At 47.5% G+C, this 25,500-nt stretch overlaps 2 protein-coding genes across 2 annotated transcripts; one reads left to right on the plus strand and one right to left on the minus strand.

Annotated features, from left to right (window-relative positions):
- Nucleotides 1–7,275: 7,275 nt before the first annotated feature.
- Nucleotides 7,276–11,085, plus strand: LOC8026792 (codanin-1). Its single transcript, XM_002405950.4, has one exon. The coding sequence runs from the start codon at nt 7,333–7,335 to the stop codon at nt 10,807–10,809; it is 3,477 nt and encodes a 1,158-aa protein (XP_002405994.3). The 5' UTR covers nt 7,276–7,332; the 3' UTR covers nt 10,810–11,085.
- A 2,029-nt stretch (nt 11,086–13,114) lies between these two features.
- LOC120849353 lies at nt 13,115–19,640 on the minus strand. The gene is made up of 6 exons (XM_040221561.1): nt 19,256–19,640; nt 17,898–18,069; nt 17,428–17,535; nt 16,358–16,494; nt 15,794–15,991; nt 13,115–14,745 (listed from the first exon to the last, which is right to left on the minus strand). The coding sequence occupies exons 1-6, from the start codon at nt 19,256–19,258 to the stop codon at nt 14,461–14,463; spliced, it is 903 nt and encodes a 300-aa protein (XP_040077495.1). The 5' UTR covers nt 19,259–19,640; the 3' UTR covers nt 13,115–14,460.
- Between the last annotated feature and the right edge of the window lie 5,860 nt (nt 19,641–25,500).

The following is a 25,500-nucleotide window of genomic DNA, read 5'->3' on the forward strand; positions in this document are numbered from 1 at the left end:
GACGTCGATGCAAATTACGTAACTCGGAAGTATCTTCAAAAGTAATTTAATTACATTTCTATGTATTTGTACTCTACTCAAGATAGAGTAAAAGTAACTTGAGTACTATTTTGAATATTTTATGAAGCAAAATACTTTTATCGAGTATTTTGTCCAACACTGCTATCGCGATTCAGGGTTGCCGACTTCGACTAAACATATCATAACCCAAAAATCGTAAAAACACAGTGGAGTTCCTATTTATGCTTTCGCATTAAAAAATATCTGACATACACTTGAGTGAACAAATGTAACCTAGAAGCGGGGAAAAAAACGGGAGATTTATATAGGCCGTCCCGTAGCTAGTTTCCCTAGTATCGTGTCCGCGAGCAACCAAATGTTGACACAAAACTCTGGAGAGCAGGGTGGCCAGATGCGGCCGAGCGAATAAGCAAGTAGTCGTCCCCACGGTGGACGTCCCCAACCAAGCCCAAAAAAAGCGGCGTGACCTTCGTGAACAAGCCCAAAACAAGCGGAAGTTCAATAAATGTACACGTTCTTGAATATAGTTTATTAATAATAAAATGAGAAAGAGAACTGGCTCAGAAGGCGAACTCGCTCAAATACGAAGTCAGCGTGCCATGCCACTATCCGCCGGATAGAGGCATGGCACGCTGAGTAACATGCCAGCCAGCTTGAGCTCCAGTTCTGGTATCGTTCTTGGAAGCGACGACTTGGTGAAGCCCATGGTAGTCAAACGTGTACTGGAAAGTGGCAGAGAGTTCCTCACGTGTTTTTCTGTTGTCATCTGCTGGATCAGGTCGGCATGATGAGCGCGGATCTCGCACTTGCACGCTGCTTTTTTACCGTCTCCGGTGACTGGTCGCAGCCAGTCCTTTAGCTGTGTTTCCTTTTCTCATTCTTTACAATACCTTTTGCCATACTTCGACCACGAATTCGAAGCCATTTTGCGCAAAATACAATGGCAACTCAAGGAGGTTATAAGTACTAGGAGGGGGCACGTTGCAATATTGGTGAAGCCTAGTCATAAAAAGTTTAAACGATTTTGTGCCCAGCGTGACCGCAGATTTCTCTAGCGATTGGTGCGCGTGACATGTCACGTGTGGGATGGATGGTTGATTGTAGAACTCCTTTCAGGCTTGCGCGCGCTCCGTCCGGTAGGTTTTATCAGATCGAAGTCTAGACTGTGGTGTATTTTAGTACCCCATAGCAAGACGAAGGCTAGCTACGGTCACGTGATATGGTCACGTTGGCATGGTAAGTGAGGAGGGTAAGGAGGAAATTGAGAAGGAGGCGAGGCGTCAAGCGAGCATGGCTTGTGGAGGCTACGCGGCTGACGTCATGCCCTCTCCTTCCCTTCTATTCTCCATGTGGCAAGTAGACACGACGACTGCGACTGCCGACTGGCAAGATGGGCAAGGCGCCAAAACATTTGTGAATGGATAGTAATTGTTATGTAGCTTGTGACGGACGGTATCTTGCGCCACCTAACCGCGGCGCCAAACGGTCATGCTGTTTTTCGCGTTTTTGACGACAAACGCACGAGCAATAAAATAACAATATTTGCGGGAAAAACGCGAATAAGCCCAAAAAACGCGACAAGCGACTGGAAAAATTTACCAGCGACTCGGTGAAAAAAGAAGCCTAAATCTGAACTGGCCACCCTGCTGGATAGCTACCGCCATCTATGAGCGACGGCGGCAACCAGACAACCAGCTTGCCCGTTGTCTGGCTGCCGCCGTCGCTCATAGATGGCGGCAACGGGAAAGGCTGGATTTCACTAGGTGTCGTCCTAGAAGTCGTCCTCGAGGTCGTTCTAGAAGTCGCCCTTGAGGTCGTCCTATGGGTCGCCTTAGACGTCGTCCTTGAGGTTGTCCTCGAGGCCGTCCTAGAATCCTGGACGTTGTCCTCCAGGTCGTTCTAGACGTCGTCCTTGAGGTCGTCCTAGGTGTCGTCCTTGAGGTTGCTCCAGACGTTGTCCTTGAGGCCGTCCTGGACGTTGTCCCTGAGGTCGTCCAGGACGTCATCTTTGAGGTCGTCCTAGACGTCGCCCCCCCCCCCCCCCCCTAGGCAACATCCTAGACGTCGTAAAAATAACAGCTTCGCTGGTCCTCGACCTTCACGTGAAGTGGAAGGGCCCTACATTTTTTTTTCCACCCCTTGGTTACCATCGTCCATGTCTGTACTTTTTAACATACTAAGTTCAAAAGTTCGAAATTTTGCGAACTTGCAAACCCCTTGGACCACTGATCGCCCTAGGGTCACTCCATGCCAAAGGAGACGCGGCGATTTTTAATGCTTGAGATATGCAAGAAAAAATTAATTTGGATAAAGAAGCCTCTAAACTCCATGAAAAATAGTTTTTCGTAAAAATATGCTTTAAATTTCTGAAATTTGCGTAAAACCAATGTAGCTAAGAAAAAAACGTTGTGAAAAAATGGTTGCGCAGCACGAAACTTCATGCGGGCGCCTAATTACTTAATAAGAAGCCCCTCTCTTACACTAAAGTACAAATATTAAAAGACATCATTTTTGAGTCCAAATAGGAGCTCCAAAAGAAGCGATTTTATGAGATTTCATTATTTGTTTAGTCAACTTGGAGTTCGGCGTTACCTACAATACTTATTTTCTTTGTTCTCTTAAAACTAATCATTGAATTGCTTGTGTTAGATTTTCGAAGCCTTGTTTTGTTGCGTTTTAATTAAATCACAAAACCTTCAGTTTATGTAGAAACGGCCATATTGAGAGCCAGAAAAGGCAATGTGGGCAGCGGCGCCCTTTTTCGAAATAGCCGGCAGTTCAATCCACCTCATCTCTTCAAGATATGAAAACCTTTGAAAAGGGCTTTTTGCTGTTGCTGAGAAAATAGTTTTTTTAAAAAAGGAGTCTCTCCGGCGTGGCCTCCAGGCGCTCGCCTCGTAGGCAACGCGCGCTGGCGTTCGCCAACGAGGCGTCAACGGAGCGGCCGCAAGGTCTTCAGCACTCTCCTGAAAAAAAAGTTTGAATTAGTCGAAGTGGACGTTATTCTGACTTCCATGCAGCCGTATCGTCTTTACGTTGCGTAATGATACTTGCGTCTTAAATTTCACTCTACTTCTGCCCAGGTAACTGCCAACGAACGCAGGTCTGCATCGTCTGCGTCACGAGTTTGGGAATGACTAACCGCTCATTCACACTGGAAGCGGATCCGCGTTCGCTTCGAGTGCGCCTGCAATTGTACTGAATCTCTATACAACCATGTTCGAAACCGCTTCGCAAACGCGGATCCGCTTCTAGTGTGAATGAGCGGTAAGCGTCGGCCGCGTCTCTCATACGTCCAGACATAAAAAAAGAAGAAAAAAAAAAAACTTTGTTAGGACAGTTTTTTACCGACACGAAATGATAACGGTGAGGCCGCTTCCCCATTGGGCTTAAATGTATTTCGACAGAATATGTAGCGCTACCAAAAGCAGCTAATGCTGGAGAAAGCATTCCACCCTTTGCAGTGGACGCCTCACACCCTTGAGGTTTCGCATATGTGCTTTGAGGTCCGGAATACACTGGAGGCCAGCGGAACATGTCTCGAATTCTGAAATCACTAGTATTTTTAGAGGAAGTGTTTTATACGAGGTGAGAGCGGGTGCCGTCTTCGCCATCTAAAAGCTCGGTAGACATTAGATAGAATAAGTATGACCGTCATGGTAGGTCTACTTCTTAACAAAATTGCATGTTCATTAACTTTTTAATGGTTTGATGGCTCACGTTGCAATTGCAGTTTTGACGCCAATGACTATCAGAGGTCTGACCAGTTTAAAGATTTTGCGAAAAGCTAATAGTTTTTCTTAGGTATTCATCGGCCAGTTCTAGCGTTTTTACTCTATATTTCAAGATTGCGCGCTAAAAGATCGCTGCAAGCCAGGGGGGTAAGGAGGAGTGGCAAATCCCGTGCGCCGACACCCGGGGTCCCGAGTGAACGATCGCACAAGAGAGCGACAGAACACGAGAGAAAGAAAGCAACGTTGCCATGGTAAACGCGAAGAGTGAAAACTCTCAGCGATATAAACAGTGATAATTTAACGTTGTAAACTAAATTCTGAGCTATTCTAACGCTTATAAAGAGCACTAAAGTCATTACGCTGCATTAACTTCCCTTCTGTCGAAATCTCGGAAATCTGGTAGTTGCGCAGTTTCGTATTCCTCAACCGCGCCCCACCGGCGAAGCTGGGTATGTGGTTTAGTTTAGCGTTAACGCGAGGCCGTACATCTGCGCGCTATGCAAAAAGAAAGCTTCGAAAGGAACGCGAATATCTTTCCACCGGTAAGTTCGTGGATTGTTGAAGTTCACGAAACTGCTCTGATGATGTAACCGTGTTTGGCACTTCGAGGGTCTGCCTGCATGATCCGCCGCTTGCGGCAGCCAGAATGTATGGGAAAATGGCGGATTTTTTCCTCTAGAGTTAAGCGCCGTTCACACTCTTGCGACTGCTTGCGACCTCTTAAACCTGGGTTCCTTAAAGGGACACTGACAGGGTATTTATGCTCGCCGAGGTTTTTAGTTGTACGTGACATATGAGAGCTCAACTACCCAAAACAGAATTTGCGGCTCGAAATTCGGTTTCTTTCCACCCGAAAACCGCCGATCAAGAACTGGCCGGTTCGAGCCTCGCTCACTCTCTTTTTCGCGGTCACGGGCCGTTTTCTAAGGTATCGATGCGACCACCAAATTTAATCAAAGTCGTGGGTCACCGAAGGCACACACTCAATATTAAAAATAGAAAAAAATATGAAACCCATTTTTGTGGCTTCTAAAAAGCTGTAAATACGTTGATTGAAAAAAAAAAAGTTCCACAGAGAACCGGAAGTATTCTGTGCGTTCGTCGTTTCGCGTATCGTGGGACTCGCGGGGACGGCGATGGCAGCGGACGACGGGCGTGGGACCTCTATTTCAGAACTGTCGTTCGCGGTACCGGCGAATTCTGTCTACCGTTAAAAGAAAAATTTGGGACTGATCAAAAGAATTGGTATTCATCCCGTACGACACGCCCGGCCACCAAGCCGATTTGCACGAAGACGTCGCCGAGCCGTCGCTCCCTTCTCATGGCTGAAGACATCGCTCGCGCAAACGTCAAGCACGACGTGTCTACTTCGAGCTGAATATGCACGCGTACGATTTCTTTACTAGGTGCGAATGCCCCCAAAGCGTGGTGCTTCCCGACCTCGACCCGGGAGTGCTTTTGCTAGAGAAAAATCGACAGCAAACTTTCCAACTTACAGTTTGTCGGCTGAATTATTACTAAGGAGAGAGATCCACCAGACAAGTAATGCCCTAGTAGCTCAGTGGGAAAGACGTCCGGTTCAGACGCGGTAGGACTGGGTTCAATCCCCCGTAAAACTTTATTTTTTTTTTTTCAAACATTTTCTGATGTTTACATATCCTTTTTTTTTTTTTTTTTTACAGTCATCACTGAAGAAACAAACAAAAAAATAACAAACAAATGTTGTGGACGATACTTCGCTGAATTAAATGGTATGGAATTTCCGTTTTGACACCTGCGAACTCAATGTAATCACTTTCCACAAAATGCAAGGAGCATATAAATCAGGCATCGTCCGCTTTCCGAGATGCCCGTATATGTTCTACAGGAATTGCAGCCAGCCATTGGTCCCGATCCCGTTGATCCTTCGGAAACTCTGTCGCACAATGCCACTTTTTTTCGGATGCAGGACATGTGAGCCAGCTCTTCACGCAACATCTTGGGTGTACTCTTTTCGGAGCCGATCATGGAAATTCACCACGGGCACTCGCTACTCATCTCCGACTCCTCAATGTACAAAACAACTCATCTTGGAGTACAGAACAACGAGCGGAACAAACATAACTGCAAAAGAATCGCGCGGCGAGCAGTTCCCGCACGCCGCATGTCGTGTCGTCTGCTACGGAAAAAAGAAAAAAAAAAAAAACAAAAAAACGCACGGTCGGGTGTGGCCACGTGACTTCCGCCACTCACTCTCTTCTCTCCACTTCTCCGACCTCCGTCGGGTTTCGGTTTCGGTTTCGAGCAGTTGCGTCTTTTGACTTTATTAAAAAAATACGCTACTCTGTTGCAAAATATTAATTGGGTAGTCCTCCGATACCATAATGAAGCGCCTGGCAAAAAATTAAAAAAAAATTTTTGGGGGTGTCAGTGTCCCTTTAAAACTTCTTAAACCAGAGAACAAACTGGCGCCATCTATTGGGAAGCAGTGTAAACGTGTAAACTCGGCGGTCCGGCATATTTTTTTTTATTTCTCGCGCAATATCCTTTCTTTTTTGGCTCGAAAAGCTTTTGTCAATGTTATAAACGAGCCTTTCTATGGGTATTACGCACATTTGACCTCGGAAATCCCGCAAAACCTTCGCTTTTGTGAAATGCAGTTCTAGGGTCACCGCATAGATGGCGCCACAATGTCAGTGTGTTCCCTCATTCTAGAAACATTTAAGAAGTTGTAAGAGATCTCCTCTCTCTCAGTCGTACTCGGTCGCAAGAGTGTGAACGGGCCTTTAGTATGTATGATCTATATGCTGCAAGCCCTGCAAGCGACGCTTAGAAGAGTGACGTAGTCGTTTCCATGACGTCGTCACTGTGCGAATAGTGGTACGAATCGAATAGCGCAGCGTCATTCCCAGCATTGGCGCTGGAAAGAGAACCGGTAGGTCTCCGTTTCCCCTAGCACTGAGAAGGCTATGAATGACGCAGCGCTATTCGATTTGAACCACTATTCGCCCACCCCTAGTATCCAAGCGTTCGAAGCACAAGGATGCGGAACTCCGGTGTGCCAAAGAAGCGTAAGCCTCGCCGCTAGATCGGCGAGGCTTACGTTCGACGAGCTGTGCCCTTTTCCTGCAATACTGCGCTTTCAAAAGACTTCACGTGTCCTAAAAAGCAACTACAACCGTTTACACAAAGTTCTAAAGTTGAAAAAAAAAAAAAAAAAAAAATTTTGGCGAGTGACGGCGAACAAGCAGAAAACGTGTCCTCAGCACGCTGCCGCCCAGCCTCTGCAAGCTCCCAGAAGTTGACTGGTACATGCAAGATGGCCGTCCAGTGACTGCACTCGTGCTGCGGCAACCCAGCAGGAATGTCTCGGACCTCCGTTTGGAAACAAGTTCAGGAACAACCGCTTTCAAAGCTGTGTATCTTTAAAATATTTTTGCGCGTTTTCCTTTCAAATTTTTTTTTATATTTAATAATAAAAGAAGCTAAAGTCTTTCTACAAGTTTGTTTTACTAGATTTGGGAAATTTCCAAGTATCACCCGGTAACCATGTGCTGTCAGCTACGAAAGAAATGGCGGCCACGAGAGCAAGTGCAAAATGACAATAACGGCCGTTCAGAAGCTTCGAAATATGGATATAATTCTAGACCTTGTCTTTGACGGAACAATCATGCCAGCCGAGCTGGTACAATGGTTGCTCAATTCTCAGCTGGATTCAACAACCGTCGAACTAGAGCCGTACACGTCTCAAAGGCGAGAGTTCGTCCCCTTCTTCCTCAACTTCCTCCGCGACCATTGCCCAACTCTTCAACAACCACAAAAATCGCCGTTGCCAGCGAGACCGCATCCGAAGATCGGCAGCAACGTGAGAAGAGTCGAGCTCCAATCCCCGCCGGGAAGCTCGACCCCGACTCGAAGCAGAAACCGCGAAGACGTCTTCTGCGAGCTGCCCTACAACCGGGACAGTGCGCCGAGCTGGCATCGGCACGGGGGTTCCGGTAATGGGCTTCGGAGGGACTCTTCCCGACAAGAGTTCCCTTCGGTCCCCCCACGAAACGACGACCACAGAATCAACCTCTTGGCGGCACTCGAGAGGAACGACAGGCCCAGAAGTCATCAACAAACGACCACCGTCGTGCCGGACATCCAAGACGACCAGAACTTCCCCGTCGTTGGAGTGATCGCGGGAAAGCCCAAGCCGATCCGGAGGATAACGCCGACGCCCGTCAAACAGCATTGGCGGAAGCTGACGGTGAGCGACTTCTTGCCGCCCGAGGTTTCTCGCGAACGCGTGCCTTGTCAGGACAAGGCAGGCCGCGGAAGAACGATCGTCGGCGGTGACACGGGACCGCCGAAGAAAGGCAACAGGGGGTCTCCAGACGGCCAGCAGCGATCGCCGCCCGTCGCCGCTCCCGTCAGCTGCCAGCGACAGACCGTCGACGACAAGCAGCGACAACAGGACCGGGACAAAGTGCCATTAAACGAGTACGTCGTCCCGGTCTGCGAGTGCGTGACCGAGCGCACGAAGTTGGACGCCCTGCTCAGAGTCTACGCGGGCCTCATCAACGCGGGTCTCGTTGGGAACCTGACGATTGAGTTGTTCTTCGTGCTGCAGCTGCTCACACTGAAAGTGAAGAAGACCGCCGTGCCGGAGGGACCTCTCCTTCTCTGCTCCGTCCACAACTGTGCATACTTTGCAGTGGGTGTACTCAAAGAAATACTCGCCTGGCTCCGGTTCCTCGACAGACCCACCCTGAAGCTCCTAAGCAGCGTCCAACATCTAGCTACCTTCTCCCCGCAGTTGCAGACGGATCTTGCCTTGCTCGCCGAGGAAGCACCATCGGTCTCCAGGGTGTGGCCCTCTTCTGTACAAGGTGTCGCGTTTGAAGCTGCCACGGACAACCGGAGGAACTTTTCGTGCGAACACAACTTCCACCTGTTCCGCAGGCAGAGGGACATGTTCTACGACCTCTTCCACGACTGGCAGCGGCACCATTTTGACAGCGGAACGACCTTCGAGGCCCGCTTTCCTCGGCGGGTAGCCGAAATCCTTGACGTCTGCAACGACCCCTGCAACTACTCCCACCTGGCCAGGCTCGTTCTGACACAACTCGTTACGAGCTGCTCTGGCGGAGCAGAAACGGACAGCGGCCTCGGGGAAGACTTGCTCGCGGAACTCAAGAGCACCCTGCCTGACAAGTTTGAGCGCCTGGAGGAACGGTTCGTCCACCCCTTCAAGGTCGGGGGTCCCTGCCCAAGCCCGTCTTTCCCCGGGTGCCAGGGGTTCTTTCATGACTTCGTCAAAGCAGCTTCGAGCGCATCGTTCCATCAACATTTCAAGGACCAGTGCGTAGAAAGAATCGTCACGTCCGAGAGAGACGATGTCTTCGTGGACGTCGACATGCCGCCCGGCGACGAGGAGAAGCGACGCTTCTTCTCGCTGGTGCACAGGCTCAAGCTCCTGGGTCTGTTCCTCGGCCTCGTGGAGTTCTTGCCGTATCATTCTCTCGGGAAGTTCCCGGCGGAACAGCGAGAATCTCAGCGGTCGATTCGAAACCTCAGACCGCTGCCGATAGATGTCATGGGTTCTCTCCGGAGATCCGTGCGCAGGAAACGGCACCTTGTGGCTACCCTCGCTTGGACGGTCAACTTCGTGTCCATGGCGGATCCGGTTGGAACCACGCTCGACGGCTACAGGCTGGTCCTGGGAGAGCTCTCCGCCATCTACGGCTCCGACGCACTGCGTTCGGTCGAACCCACGTCCTTCCTCGTCAGGGCGCTCCTCGGCTGGCTGTTCGAGGTGCTGAACGTTCGGCCGGCACTCTTCACATTTGCTGGCGTCGCCGCCACCATCGTGCTGGAAACAGAGCCCGAGAGTTTAGTCGACCAACAGATTGTGTATGCGTGCTGCCCTTACCTGGGGGAGCTGCGGTGTCTGCTGGCTGAGCACTTGGCGGGAAGCAAATCGCGGTATGGCGGAGACGTCCGCAAGATAACGCCAGTCTCCGCCCGGGACGTCGAAGACAAAACCGCGGGTGCCACGAAGCGGTTGGACCGCCAACTGGAAGACAACTTCTTCCACATGCATCCGCAGTCGGTGAGGAAGATCGTGGAGTTTGTGGCCGAGCGGGTTTCGTCCAACGTTGCCAAACTCATCAAGAGGGACATCTCTGTCACGATCGAGAACGTCGCGGCCGATGCGACGTCCCCAACCAAACCCGGCTCGAATGCTCGGAAAGAGACCGAGAAGGTGACGAATGCAACGAGCCTTGTGTTCCTCAAGCTGAAGGAGCGCCTGGAAAGAGAGTCGGCCGAGTCCTGCCGCGAACAAGTCGACAGGCTCATTCCCTTATTGCTGCCGCAGGACACGCAAGAACAGGTCGTCAGAACCTGTTGCCAGCTGAGCGCAAAGAGTGCCGTCCTCAAGGTGCAACGGTGGCTGACCGTCAACATCACCGAGTCTATACTAAAAGACGCGGCCAATGTCTCGGTGACAACCAAGCCCGCTGGTGTGGCAAGCCGCGACAATGCTGCACACCATGGCGCGAGCCGGGCCTTCGACGTTCTCAACGACCTGAGGCTCGCATTGCAGCGCCTGTGCTGCGACGGGGGGCTCGTTCCTACCGAAAACGCCATCTCGCTTCTCGAACGCTGCGAGCACTCCCTGAACTCTCGGCTGGAATGGACGCCGTCCTCGATTCGCGTCGCACAGCAAACTAGCTTCGACTTCGTGGTCTGTCTCGCCATCTTCAGCCCGACGTCCTTCACGCACGGCGTCTTCCTGGCGGCGCTGCCCCTGTGGACCGAGAGCAGTGTCGTGCCTGGCATGTGCAGGAACCTCATGTGCGAGAGGAACTTGCAGCTCGTGCGGATGAGCGGGGATGGGGGTCGCGGCTGGTCGAAGCTCGGAGAGCTTCTTCGAATGTTGGTGTCGCAAGAGTTTGTCTCCACGGAGGATCTGGGGGACATGTTGCAGGCTGTAGGGGAACTGAGGGGATGCGACGATTCGGCGGAAAGAGCCGCCGGCATCCTGCGTGGCATCATAGATGGCGACATGGCCGGGGAGCCTCTCTGACGTTCCATGTGGTAGAAAAATGAACTGCGACGACTCCACTGCCTGTTGGACACTTTTTATATAATTTGCGGGGTTTTAGAATAGAGTATCTTCTGTTGTGGGTGTCAATTCCGTTGTAAGAAGGCTCAGCTTTCAAGAAATGGTGCAGCAGTTGCGAGTGTTTTTGTAATTTTACCACAATCATTGTTATGTTGGAAAACCAGGAATTGTGCTCTTGCCTTTGTAAATAAGTGTACAAATTGCTGCCTACATAAAATGTATTATTATCTAGCCCAAGTGGTGTTACTATCTAATATTTCTTTTCAGTACATTTGCAGTTTGAGATGCACATGTAGTGAAATTACTCAATATTTGCAGGTGCCCGTGACCACTGCATTTCATGATTACAACTAGTGATGGACCGAATCTGCCGAACTACAGACTCTGCAAAGTTTGGCAAATGCCAAACTTTTGAAGGAAGGTTTGGCAAAGATTCGGCAAATGTCTGCGCATGCGCGAGAACGTGACGGCCTTGCAGTCCTGCGGTTACCATCATGCAGTGTAGTACAATCAGAGGTTACAGCATGGTGTGGAGTAGGCAACACAGTAACTACGCGTTTGTGAGCGAGTGTGGTTCTCTTTAATATTTTCTGCCTCAAGAGCAGAAGATCGACCAGTGATTTACGCAGTCCGCTGCGCAAGTGACAAATGATGTGGTACGTTCCAGATAACGTGACCTTCATTGATCTTTCCAGTGATGCAACGAGGTAGTTGAAACAGTGACTGACAATTACTTTAAAGCACTCCTCGCAAGTATAACAATCCTATTTTCGGCTCAAAAGTAGTGTGCAAAAACAAAATAATATTGCTTTTTCAATCAGCGTTATTTCACGATTTCCATGTATCCGCATAGAACTAAACACAGAACTATAATGCTCAACATTGCACACACAACATTTCCAACTCTCCCCATTTTCCTAAATGTCCGTGTGTATCCTAACACCAAAAACCGGAATTTTAAAGGTTTAAAAAACGAGACGTGGCAAATAAAGGACGCACACTTTCTTGCAAAGCTGACGTCGAGCGACTCAAATCGAAAAAACATGCATATTAACGATAATACTGTTATCTTTTCTGGTGAAGGCTCAGCAACCGCTGCATTCATGTTCGTGCACGAAATGGTGGCTCCCAGAGAAAGCAAAAATGCAGTGGTATTGCCTTCATTTTAACAATGTACACACACTTGCAGGCTTGTGCTGATGATGCCTCAAATCGGAAACTCTCGTAGCGTTGTTCGTGACTGCGTCACGCTCGCTTCTACCCAACCTCATTGTCGCGCCACTTCTGCAGTCACTAAAATTGCCAGTAAACGCACAAAACCGAGATCGATACAATTATCTTGTAGAAAATCGCCTTATTTGGTAATAACTGTGTCAATATGCATTACATGATGCATTTAAATCAAGAAAAAACAACATAAAACCTTTTTTCGGGAGAAAAAAACTAAATATCAACATTATGTCCGTTAACAATGTATTTTGCCGAATCTTTAGCAAAGTCCGACAAAAGTTCGGCTTTGCCGAATCCCAAGATTGGGCACCGAACTTTCGATTCGTCAAAAGTTCGGCCCATCACTAATTACAACTGGTGGCAGCGAGCAAAAATACAAGGACAAAGGGAGAAATGCAGAAAACGAGCACTGAACTTCAACTGAACGTTTGATGAAAAGAACACACCCAAATAAACAATCACACCGTTATCGCATCAACACTCAAGATAAACATTTCATGGGCCACATTTTAGACTGACCTTAAAAGTGGCCCCTGACCAGGCTTCTCCCCCCTCCCCCCCCCCCCCTTCCCCCCCCCAAAATGATGTATTTATTTCACAGCGATAGCTGTTAGTACGAGCTCCTCAAATGATGGGACATCCGCGCCAATATCACCAAATTCTCTAATCTAGAAGTTTTGGGCCAGTTGGTAGTTCATGATTCAAAATTAAAAACGGCACAAAGACAGACAAGAACGAGAAGGTAGACGAACAAGGCGCTGACTTACAACTGAAATTTATTCGTGCTAACATCGAGTATAAATACTGCAACGTCAAAATAAACAATCCAAGAGAAAATATATGACATGGACGCCACGTGCTCTTTAAGCCTAGCACGAATAAACTTAAGTTGTAGGTCAGCGCCTCGTTCGTCCACCTTCTCGTTCTTGTCCGTGTCTTTGCACCCTTCCTAATTTTTAACCAAATTCTTTAAAAAAAATGCCCACCGCCGCCACCGCTTTCTCAGAATTTGACCCTGGGCTCGCTGCGTGGACTTGGGCACGTTACCAGACCAGACGTAGCAATAAAAAGTTTTTCATTATTTTTAGTTTATTAGTTGGAGTTAATTGTTGAAATTAATAGCTTCGGCTAGGTGGTGCAAGCCGCCGCCGATTGAAAGGGTTCAGTTGTATTTATCCGTCCAATATCACCCAGAAAACGAGGCCCGCACATCAAGTCATCGTTGGTGGATCCCCAACCGCCCCAAGCAGAACGCATGCTAAAAGCTTGACAAGTATGGTGCAAATCGGCAGACGCTTGCGTCTCGGCGTCTCCGCGTGCTAGCACTGCGCTTCTTGCGAGACGCTGAAAGATGCACTGGCGGCAACGCCCACGCATCTCACCGGTCGTCGCAAGAACAACTGCGAGGTGCACACTAGCGAGAAAAAGGCTAACCGATACTTCGCCGTCAAGACCCTACAGTGCGTGAACCCGACGCCGTAGCGTGTCGGAGCTATCCCCGCGACTACAGTGGATTAACTCGGGACTGCTCACTTTTTTTGTGCAGCAGCATATTTACCGAAAAAAAACATAGTCAAACCAAAATCAGAAGACCAGCCAGGAGGTGTTAAAAGTCGATTCCCGTGACTATGCATTCAAATCAAAGCATCTCCTGCGTTCAAGCGGTCATAAAAATTTTGTTTTTTGGAGTTTCAAATTTCTTTTGTATAATGAAGACGTAAAGATAGTGGCGATACTCAATTATATTTGTCAAATATTAAGAGTTTTGCATAGCCACTTCTGATGCTTTTTCACTTCGCTAACTAGTGCTGAATTATAGCAAAATACAAAAACCTGTTTCTTGCTAAAAAAAAAAAATTCCTTTCTGTTGGTGGAGATGTTGAGTTGCACGGAGACCAGTGTCGTCCTAATGAGAGAATTGCGTGAGAAAGGGGACGGCAATTCGGTCCCAAACTGCTATACACCGTTGCAGGTTAAAAAAAAGTGGGACGAGCTCTCTCTACTTCAGCAGACTGAATGCTGGAGAGGAGGCAAGTGAACCCACCTCCTATCCAGCATTCACTCTGCTAAAGTGAAAAGAGTGGACGAATTTGCAGGAGGTTAACCTGCAACAGGATATAGCTTCTGTTCAAGCCTCTGAAGCTGATAGGTCATCAGGGTCTCTGCAACAGTATCACCTTGAAGTTGGAATTCGGGACGAGAGCCTGAGTGGCACAAATTTTGGACAGGTTGGGACTGTTTATGGAGAGAGAGGGATAACCCTGGGCACAGCCTCCTTTTATTCATGCGGTAGGGTGCAAGAAAACGGTACCCTGTACGAGCAATACCCGCTGCAGTCTGTACACTTGGCAATTCACCGAACACAGCTTACGTTTCTTCCAACTAGCACTCCTTAAAATTTAGTTTCTCTCCGAAGCTCCGAACCAGGCGATCTATTGCGCCTGAGAATGTTTTGGGCGAAGAGTCCTGAGCGGTGAGCGTTGCTTTCAGCGGCTCCGAAAGACGACCCTTGAGGTCCGCTGAATCGAGCAGCTGAACTGCGTCGAGCAGGAGAACAACGGCCTGCCTCTGGCACTGCTCTGGAACGAGGCAGAGGCAGAACGCAAGTTCCACCAGAACTGCGCAGATGTCCTCGTCGATGGCTTTTTCCTCTCGCTGCAGCAATTTCTGCAAATGTTAAGGGAGTCTCTAGGATGTCGCAACAGCCATGTTTTATTACACTGCAGATTGCCTCCTCGGCGTTGCTATTATTTAGTGCAACGAAAGAATCCACGGCCAATAAATTTCATGCACCTATTGCATAGAGCAGAACTTAGAACCAACTAAAATCCCTAAAAAAAACCAATGCGAGTAACAGACTAAAAGATATAACCGGCATAAATAGCCATTTTTGTTCAAAATAGAAAGAATGGCTGAAGGGTACTCAAGGTTATCGCCAAGCAACAATGAACTACCTAAATGTAAAGAAGTATGTCATGCCCTTAGTGCTATATCAATTTCTCAAATTGAGCTTTGCTTTGTGCTCAGGTTTTGTTAAGACAAACTGTGAAACATTAGGCCTTGTTGATCCCCCTAGGTTCTGTACTATGATCCCAAACAAATGAATCGGAGCAAGTGAACACAGACGTGTTGCACATCTTGCGCATTGTTTCCAAACAAGGTCCACTCGTCCATTTTCCCCGCAGCACAGCCCACGGAAGAAACCCGGAGAAAAACAAGGAGGAGCTAATTATTATTCGTGGAAATGCAATCCGCACGGCACACAAAACTTTGAGCCCGGCGCTGCGACAGAAACGTCCTTTTTGCACAAAAACAGTTCCTCTGTCCCACCATTCATTACATTATAATCACCCTGCTCATACATCATACAAAAGGTATGGTGTGTGCTTCAGAAACGATGACTGAATCATCTGCAGGCATGCCGCAAGTGTGCTCGAAGCATGTTTGCTGAAAACAAATGCAAGTTTCTAACTTGTCTGCTGCAGTTTTTGTACGACCAATGCGACCGTCCTAGAAGGAAGGCCTCATCTGCAGAATGTCTTTTGTACAATGTATTAGTAGCGTGAGCATGGCTGTAGGCTCCTTTTGTCAATGGCAACGATTTGCTTTCTGTGTGCTCTGCTGGAAGGTAGCAACACTGGCTCGGTCCATTGGTGGCCATCACTCGAGCGCATATACGGTGCCATACGAACAGACTTGGCCAAACAACACTTACCGTGACCACCTTTGCAAAGCAGGAAAAGAGGTGGCACCAGTTTCCCACCACCAGGAACCGCTTGCAGCCGGCGAGGCAGAGGGTGAGGAACTTGACCACGTCGACGGCGGTTACAGGACCGTCCTCTCCGAAGCGTAGCATTGCCTCCGCACGTTCCAAGAGGAGCTCCCATTCGTCCCATGTGGCACCAGCAAGCCACTATGGGAGCACAGAGAACCAATCAGAGAGAACCGGGCTCCTCACAGTTATCCCGAGACAGGATAGACCACCATCAACGCAAGATCCTTGGTCTTGTGAAAGTGAGGCTGCACAAACACTGGCTCAATGGCCTCGTTGCCGTACAGTGAAAGACAGATCGAACGTACCAAGGGGAAACTGTCAATCAAAATGCAATTAAAATGCTACAAGAAACAAAAAATAGCGCTCTTAAAAATTATAGCCCACTAATTAATACGATTTAATCCGTATAAAATAGCTTTACCAACGTAGGGTGAGAATTTCGGCGAAGTGAGCAGCGAAACACTGCCGTCCTTTTGGGTACGCAAAAGAGAAAAGACAGCCCACCTGAGCAAAGTAAGGCAGAGTCAACTGTTCCAGTGGGCAGCCCTGGTGCTCGGCACTCAACCTGGCGCACTCGTCGTCCCACTTTTCGGCGCCAAACAGAAGCGGATCCTTGCTGGTTGCTGCCCAGACTGCTTTGTCTGTAAAAGGATACACACAGGCAGAGTAGAAACTCAAGTTACCAACAACAATTAAAAAAAAAAAGAATTTACACGATGGATACAAAAATAAACATTCTCAAGCGAGTAAAAACTTAATTTACAAAATATGACTTACATAAACAAAATGATTGCAAAAACACAAACTTCACCTCAGTGCCGAAAGCGTGCAAAATGTGAAGTCTTTGGTCCTGGGCTTACTACTGATCAGGGCCGCTAAAAGCTTCTTTTTAGTTGAAATACAAAATGTAAGTGGCGTGAACCGTTTCAATTATTTATAAAAGTAGTTTTTGTTCAGTATTTTAGATTAGAAAAGAAACAAATGCAGTTTAGAAAGTACGGAAACAAGAAATGGCCCATCGACACACCTGCCACCAATCGGTGGAAAAGGCGGCGCATGATAGAAAGGGGTGGTGGGATCAGGCACCGACAAGCGGCGAGCGTAGAAAGGTCCCGGATGTACGCGGCGGCGCTGCAGTCGTGTACGCAGTCGAGGATCCAACCGGTTCCAAGCGTTCCGAAGGCCTTCGGCGAGAAGGTTTAGCTTGCGGTTTGGCCGTTTGGCGGTATGGCAGCGCGAAGTGGCTCCCGTTCTGAACTGATCTTTACCCCGTGTTTGCTGTCGTTTGTGGCCAACGAAGTGTCATGAAGATTTAGTGTTTAACCACGCAGGAAATGCAATGCGAGCCGCCCTGGCTGTCCGCTTTATACAGCCTATCCAGAACATGCTTTAGTGGCGCACCTCTCGAGCCGTCGACACGGAGTGAGGCAGCCATGAGCGCTCACTGAGCTCGCTACCCCATCCTCCAGTTCACGGCCACTCAAACGACCAAGGACGTCGTGAAGGAGGTGCAAATTAAAAACCAGTAAAAAAGTTCTCGCAGGGCCCCTTTAAGCAGCGATATCCTCACTCACAAAGTCGGGTGTTCTCCAGTTTCCTTTTCCTCAGTAATTGGCACAGGGCAGCTCTGCACAGACCGGAGCAACTCCTTGCGGCTTCCTCAAGCACCGCCCAATGTTTGTCTAGAATGAGCAAGAAAATAAAGAAAAAGTCAGAAAACAGAATTAGTGAAAAAGAACAGAGGGGCAGGCACGACTTTCAAATTAAGAATTTTGCACCTCTAAGCGCGGAATAAAGAACAAGCAAAAATGCCGTGTTTGTTCAGTTCTACGACTTGCTCGCTGCCGTGTCTGTTCATTTGTGCAGCCTGTTCAGCCCTGCGTCTCTTCATTTTTTCAGCACGTTCTTTAGCATGCTCAGCATGGCACATGTCTTGTTCTTTGGCCTCCCCACTACATAGAACAAGCTTCAAACTACTTCGTCCATTCGTGTGACAACATCCAAGAAGGCGTCGACCAGAGACGAAATGAGCCGAAGAACATACCTTCGTAAAGACTGCTGCCAGGATCAAGGACTTCCAAGAGGTAGGTGTCCAAGAAGTCGAGCAGCCTTTCTTTTCTCGCACCGTTTAGCCGAGTGCAGGCCTTGTCTAAAAGGCGGATGAGCATCTGAGCCGTGTGAAGATGGTGTTGCGCCGACATGCTCGAACGCACTGCCTGGGGATGGATAGTCGCAGAGTCAGGGGCTGCACTTGTAAACCCCCTTGATGTACGTAGATACACTACATTTAGTGTTTTGAGTCTTCGGGGGTGTTTAAATTAAAGGGTACTTCAAATATTTTTTTTTTCACGCAGGTTCGGTGCTTTTCAATGTCAAATTTTAGTGTCGGACAAAAAATTGACCTTTATCGAGGCTCGAAGAAAATAGGGGAGGGATTCCCCAACATTTTGGGCGCCTGACCCAATATCCTTGTAAAACATCCCGGCACCAACAAGAGAATGAGACGGGGCTGTGGTTTCCAAGCGACGGGGCTCTGTTCCAGATTAATGGAAAAATAAAACGGAAAATTAAGATCTTCTCCCCAGAAAACGAGGGTTCTTCTCACTCAAAGACGGCTTTAATTCGGGTTTTCTGGTATTCCCAGAGTTGGCCAAAAAAATGGTTAATTCTCAGGGTCCGTTGGCATTTACTGAAGACACGGAACGCAAACTATATTGCATGGATGCTCATGTCCAATCGAGTGGTCGGCCGTACGCGCGTGACACCCGCAAAAGGAACTTCCCCTTAGATATTACGCGCAGCTTTGATTAACTTGTACTTTTGGGGGGTAACCTACATCAAACAAGACTTGTTCATAGTTCACGGCGACTACTGTACGAAAATAAATGTTCCTCTACGAATTCGGGCAGCCAAAATGAGCTCCGAGCCTCGCACGATGCCGTACGGTGACCCCCAAACTTGGCAACTCCACGAAATCGCTCGGTTTCGGCGCCGTTAGCGCTAGTCTAAGCCAACAATCGAACCCCCCCAATCACCGTTCTGCAAGGACCGGGACCCCCATTATTGAGTCATTGTCGAGCAACTGACGACCATTTGATGTTCGGTTAGACGAGCGACGGGATTAAAGCCCGACGAACGAGCGGATAGAAGAAAACTGCATCTCCTTTTCGTGGAAACCAACTTCACAACCCTCTCCTTTTGGGAGAGGAGGAGGAGAATGAAAGAGCGCAAGACTAAAGAGGATGCCGTTTGGGAAGAATATTCTACACGACGGAAAGCATTGCCCGCACGTCGGCCTTTAAGTTTGGGGTAACTGCGCGTCCCGCCCGACGTCTCGAGCCCGTCTCGTCGCAGCCGACTTCTTTTGGCCACTACCCCTCCGGCGCAATTCGAGACCCTCACCATTGAGACCCTGACGGGAAAAAACTCGTCCGGCGCCGGGTCCTCCGCACCTCCCGGCTCGAGGTAAGGCACGACGCGCTGGCGGAAGGCGTCCCAGTCCACCAGGTCCGGCACCCGACGCAGCTCTCCGAGCAGGGAAACGTAGTGGGTGCTCCGCTTGGACGGCCGCGCCAGCAGCCGTTCGAAACAGTCGCCGAGCACTCCAACGAGAAGGCGCTGTCCCGTGGCGTCGTCCCTACTTCTGCAGGCCGACCCCAGAAATTCGAGGATCTGCGAACGAAAGTCGGGCACCTGAACTACGGCCAGATTCGCGGCCGACGACAGTGTGACACTTTTGTGCCGTCGTCGGGCGGGAATCCGAGACCACTTTTTCGGACGCGGTAAGCACACCAGTCGGAGACACGTTGCAGGCACCGTACCCGAACCTCCCCACTGCGAGGATCAGCCAACTCAGATACGATGCCCAGAGCGCGTCCCCAACTCGAGTGTTTGGCACCCTATCCAACCCGTACATCGAGAATAGGGATGTCGCGAACCACCCTAGGTTCGATTTCGAAAGGTTTCGATATTTGCGAAGCGAACTGAGGTTCGATTTCGAAAAATTTCGATATTTTCGTACCGACCAAGGTTCGATTGCGAAAAATTCGCAACTTTTGACCACAGCGGAGTTTCGAATTCGAAAATTTCGAAGCTTTCACAGTTCCCAAAACTTCGAATTCGAATATTTCGAATATTTTTTTACTTCAGGTTCGATAAATTCGAAGATCTCGAAATTCTTTGTAAAAAAATTTCGAAAACTTCGAACGCTTCGAATTTTTATAGACATGAAGTTCGAACAATTCGAATATTTCGAATTTCTTTTTGCATAAAGTTCGAAAAGTTCAGAGGTTTCGATTCTCTTTTAACGCTAAATTAAAAAAAAAAAAAAAAAAAACTTCGAAGATTTTGAATTTTTTTCTAATCCAAGTTTTCAAAGTTCGAAGTCCGATTTTCAAGTTTTTCCACAGTTTCAGTTTCAAATAACGTTTTTACGACTCACTGGTTTTCACGAAATCAAGTTTAGAAAAGTTAGGGTGTGATATCTAGATTCTGCGAAGTTGGTCAGGCAATTAAATGAGACGACGAGTGTCCCGGACGTGCTAGAATATTTGCCAGTGCAGAATTGTGACCGCCAGCCCCGGCGAGGGGGGGGGGGTCTTTAACCTGCATCACGCAGTAGTGATTGCACAAACACACTGTTTTACGAGACTCATCCAGTTCGAAACGGCCAGGGGCGAGCAGGAGGTTGAGGCTCAGAAAAACCTTGAAGCAACCTGGCAAACTACCTCGCCACCCCTTGCACGCTGGTAGTAATCCGATCCGGTGAGGTTTATAATTGTCCTGGAGGTTTATTTTCTGGGACGGAGGAATCGCCTCGCAAAAAGCACAAAAGCCGACACAACTCGAGGTCGAGGAGCGTTCTACCATACAAGTGGCGTCGGAAGAGGAAAAACGGGGGGAAAGAGGGTAGCGGGGGGAGGGGGGGGGGCTTCAGCTAGGAGGTGTTGGCTTCAGCCTGCTTCTCCCCCTTGCAGGTATTTCGAACTGTTAAAGAAAACAATACGGGGAAAGAGGGCGTGGTCGAGCTTATTTTAATCTGAAATTATTTATGCGCATAGCTACTGTCGCTCTTCACTGCATAAAAGGTTGCGTAGATGGTCATTGTTAGAAACTCGTTGTCAGAAGACACTGCTCGTCACATGCTTAGTGGTTCGGAAGTTCAAAGCTGTCTTTTCGACCTAAACACCTGTGCCGATAGTAACAAAAAAAAAGAATAAATGCGGGAATAAAAAGCAGGAGAAAAAAAAAACTATCAAGAATTCGTCGGAAGTGTTCTATTATTGCATATTCAGAGGTTCAGAACTTCGAAACAAGTTTGTTTTACCAAAATGTGTACAGGCTAAAAGAAACACGTCCCAAGAACGTGAAGCGAAAAAAAAAAAAAAATGTTTTCTTTTAATGACGTGCTGAACTTGAATACTATTAGAAATCTTGTCCCATGAGTTAATTTATTCCTTAACGTGAAAAAACAATAAATATATTATTTCGTATTCTGCAGATGGCAATGATATGTACTGTCTGTGGTGTTAATTTAAATGCGATACCTCAAACAACTTAGACGAAAATAAATATCAAGTTTAGGTTATAATTGCATGCAGATATATGTTTGGACATTTCTTCGAAACTCACGTTGAATAACAATAATCACATCTTAAGACGGCACTTACCTAGGCTATACATAGATCATTCTTAAAAAAAGTATAACATATCTACCATAAATAGCTCCGGCTGCAGCGTGCTTCAAATCTGGCACAAACGATAATCGTCAAAAACCCGTCGTCCTTCCTCGCCCCTTCAGGGATTTATTTCTTTAAACCTAAGCATGCCAGAACATTGAAATAAACGACATTGTCTTTCGTAAGGAACGCAGCACCGCGTGTAAAAGTTCGAGAAAAAAAAATGACGAATGTACCCCACTACTTGAAATCAAATGAAACCGTCCGCCGGTCTTTCGAAGTTCGACGAACGTCGAACTTTTACCCTAAAAGTTCGAAGTTCGTCGAACTTCTGACTTTTCAGAATCCGAAAGTTCGAAACTTTTCGAATTCTCTTGATAAATAAGTTCGAAAGTTCGAAATTCATCGAATTTTTTGGTCAGTCAAGTTCAAAAGTTCGACAAGCATCGAACCTTGCAGCGCAATAAGTTCGAAAGTTTGAAAAAGATCGAAGTTTTTAGCGTAATAAGTTCGACGGTTCGAAAAGCGTCGAACTTCTTAGCTTAAGAAGTTCGAAAATTCGACCTCCGTCGAATTTTACGATATAGACAATTCGAAAAATCGAAATCTTTCGAACCTTTCGAACCGCTTGATTCGACCATCGAAACTTCGATTCGAAAAAAGTTCGCGGCATCCCTAATCGAGAAGCGGCAACAAAATATAGGGTGTGCGAGGTATTTCAGAACATAATGGTGGTATCGAGAGAAAAGATGTCTCGACGTAATATTAATCTATTTGTGCTGAATTTGGTGCAGATACTGTTTCTTATTTGTTTTCTCGAACTTCATTTGATAAAATCACTTTGAGCGGCGTTGGTCAACTCGATCCAGCTTCGAAAATGGCTGCATGCCCCAATCAAGCGGTCCTCGTCGATGTTGGCCACAGCGCCCACAATGGCAGCCTTTAACGACTCTTTGGGGATGGAAGGCTACTCGGTGGTATCCCTCTCGACGACGCCTCGGACATAATAGTTTGGGGAGAGGTTTACATCTGGGGAGTTGGGAGGCCACTTGTTGGGGAGACGTGGTCAAGTCGCCGAGGTCGTCAGGTAGCCAATTTTAGGTCGCGTGGGTTATGTGGCATGGAGCGGAGTCCCGTAGAAAAGTGTACGGCCTCCCTTTGAAAGGAGTGCAGTGGTACGACATGACCCTCGTTGTTCGCAACAGCTAGGACCACCGCAGATGACAGAAACCTTGTCCGCTTGACCGTAACGACTTCATCGGGGCTCGCACAGAATCACCTGTCATTCCTCCCGCTGAGAATTTTGGTCTTGGTCTAAAAGTTCTTCTCGTCGAAAAAACAACCAAAGCATGTCCAATTCCTAAAGGTGCTTGAGCTTTTTCAACAAGCGCTGGATCGAACGACACAGTTTTTCTCGGTTTATTATGAGATAAACTGCCCTCCCTTCATCAAGTACGATTGGTATCTAAGATCCTCATGCCCTACAAGCCTAATAATGGACTCTGCCACTTCGAGATGCTTGACAGTGGCCCTCGTCGACTCTCGGAGGGGTTGTCGGTCATAATGACCCGCACCAGCTGGACAAAGTCTGGCACCTTGACGACATCTGACCGTGGAAGACATTTTTTTTCGCTTGGCCATGGATGCAACGATTTCATCAGAATTTGAAAGCTGCTTCCTGAACTTTAAAACGAAAGGCCTTGACATGTTCAAGAAGTTGGATATATCCAAATTGCTGCGGTCAGCAGCCGAGACAATCAGGTCGGCATGCTTTTTAATTTTTTGTGTCAGACCGAGAGCTGCCATTTTAAAGTTGATACTGTCGAGACCGGTTATAACGAAGTCAACGGGAATCGGAAATCACTTCGCTATATCCGTTATTTCGTTATAACCGACTTCAGTTAACGAAGAGCAGAAGAGAATGGGAAATCGTGATCGCTTCGCTGTAGCTGCTATTTCGTTATAACCGACTTTGTTATAACCGGTCTCGACAGTACACTAGGTAGATTAAATAGATGCAGCGAGAGGCAAAGTTTAGTCTCGAGGCAAATGGAGTAAGAGTATGGGAAGAACCTGGAGCTGTGTAAATACCTCATGCACTCTGTCTATCAAAGGAGCCTGTGTGGGACGCCGTCAGATGTCGCGTTCCTGGCGGTTGGTCGTAGTAGTGAAAAAGTGAGGATGTGGCAAACACACCAGTCGGAGATGCTCTCAAGGCACCCAGGTTAATGAAAGCCTGTCTGCAAATATTCTTCCTCCATCTCAACGCACTAAAATAATGGTGCCACACAGTCAATGACTCGTGTTTTCTGCATCAAAGCCCGAAGCAGTGATGACAGGAATTAATGTATGTTAATTGCTCCAAAAGATGCGCTTCAACCAACACGTAATTGTGCAGATGAGAAGTGTCAAAGCAAGGAGTAAAAGGACACGTGCATCCTCACACTTACGCTCAATCGTGATGAATAGAAAAAAAGGTGACCAACCTGAAGCTAATGCAGGACTACGCTACTTCTAAACTTCCCTCTTCCAAATTTTTCAGCGTATACCGCGCAAGAATTCCTTCGTCATCTTTCTCTCGGTTAACATTTTTCTTCTCTGCTCAGACACCATGAGCTCAAAGAGGCCGCAGTATGAGTGCAATGAAAAAAAATGGCGATTTGAGCGATTCAGTCAAAACTTCCATGTTTAGTATAGGAACTAGTGACTCTGGGGAACAGAGAACAATGAGGCTTGCCTGAGACACTAGCGTTGCACAGCCGTCAGTCACGGCCAAGTCAACCAGCCCCCGGACGATTTCAGATGGCGATTGTAGGCAGAGGCTGGTTAGGCCGTCCAATACCTGACCAGGACAAAAAACAACGTCCATCACAAATGGGCGAACATGCAACGGTGTCAATGCTCAAAAACTTCATTAAACCAAGGTTGGTTCATTCATGTATTCCGAACTCCGTGGACTATATGAGCACATTGTTATGAGGCTGTGTCATTATGTTTCACACATACGAAAACAAGAGAAGTTGTTGCTTTAAGGACATCTCACGAAGCAAACCATGAAATGTGGAGGTCAGTATGCTGTAGGCTCATTTTGACGCTGCCTATTTTTTACTAGCAGAGTAGGACCTGTTCAGTGCGTTAAAAAGAGTTGTTTTTTTCAGGAACACATTTTCACCGCATCAGTATCTTCCCTATATACAAGCATCCCAAATGTCCGTACCAGCCTTATAAGCACACTTTCCTTTACTACATCCGTATCTTTGCTCTATCAATCTTTACTATAGAGAACTGTTCAAGTGTATAGACCGCTTGTACTAGCACCAGGGATGAGCAGTATTTCAAATACAAGTATTTGAAATACGTATTTCAAATACTTTGTGTATTTTGCATTTGTATTTAATTACAAATTGGGTAATGTATTTGACCTGTGTATTTAAATACTAAAACGTGGGTATTTCAAATACAATTTTAATTAAATACAATTTTGTGGGCGAAAATACATCCCTCAAATTTATTGTCACTGTCCAGAGCAGGAAGAAAACTACGTTATGCACCGAATGCAGAGTCTCTCAATCAAGCACAAGCGTTTAGTGACTTTGTGATTACGGTGCTAGTCCAGGGCAAGAATAGTGACGAAATGGACGTTCACAGGCAGACTGGCTAAATAAGTGCCTGTGACAACTTGTGATGCTTTCCAGTCTGATTTCTATCCATATTTTTGCCTGGAACATTCTAAAGGCGCGGGTCGTCCAGATTTTTGTAACTGGTGCGAGGTGCAACAAATGTCTTGGTCGTCTCGGTTCTTTGTTGGTCTATACCAAAATGTAATGGCAAGAAAAGCTGCTTGAAGCTCTGTACTTTTTTCACCTATTACGTCGCAGATGATTACATTTTTTTGTGATTATATTTGTAACACGTTACTAGAGTCTCGCACACTAACTCCCGAGTGTGCGATGCAAAATTAAAATGAGA

The sequence above is a fragment of the Ixodes scapularis genome, unplaced genomic scaffold, assembly GCF_016920785.2.
Source record: "Ixodes scapularis isolate PalLabHiFi unplaced genomic scaffold, ASM1692078v2 PGA_scaffold3__209_contigs__length_174095766, whole genome shotgun sequence".
NCBI classification, from domain to species: Eukaryota; Metazoa; Arthropoda; class Arachnida; order Ixodida; family Ixodidae; genus Ixodes; species Ixodes scapularis.

Excerpts from the sequence above, each read along its gene's own strand:
- LOC8026792 (XM_002405950.4), top strand. The coding sequence starts at position 7,333 with ATGACAATAACGGCCGTTCAGAAGCTTCGAAATATGGATATAATTCTA.
- LOC120849353 (XM_040221561.1), bottom strand. Across the intron at positions 17,536-17,897 it reads TGGCAGCAGTCTTTACGAAG|ACAAACATTGGGCGGTGCTT; the intron begins GTATGTTCTTCG and ends TGCTCATTCTAG. Across the intron at positions 14,746-15,793 it reads GCTTTGCAAAGGTGGTCACG|AAATTGCTGCAGCGAGAGGA; the intron begins GTAAGTGTTGTT and ends TAACATTTGCAG.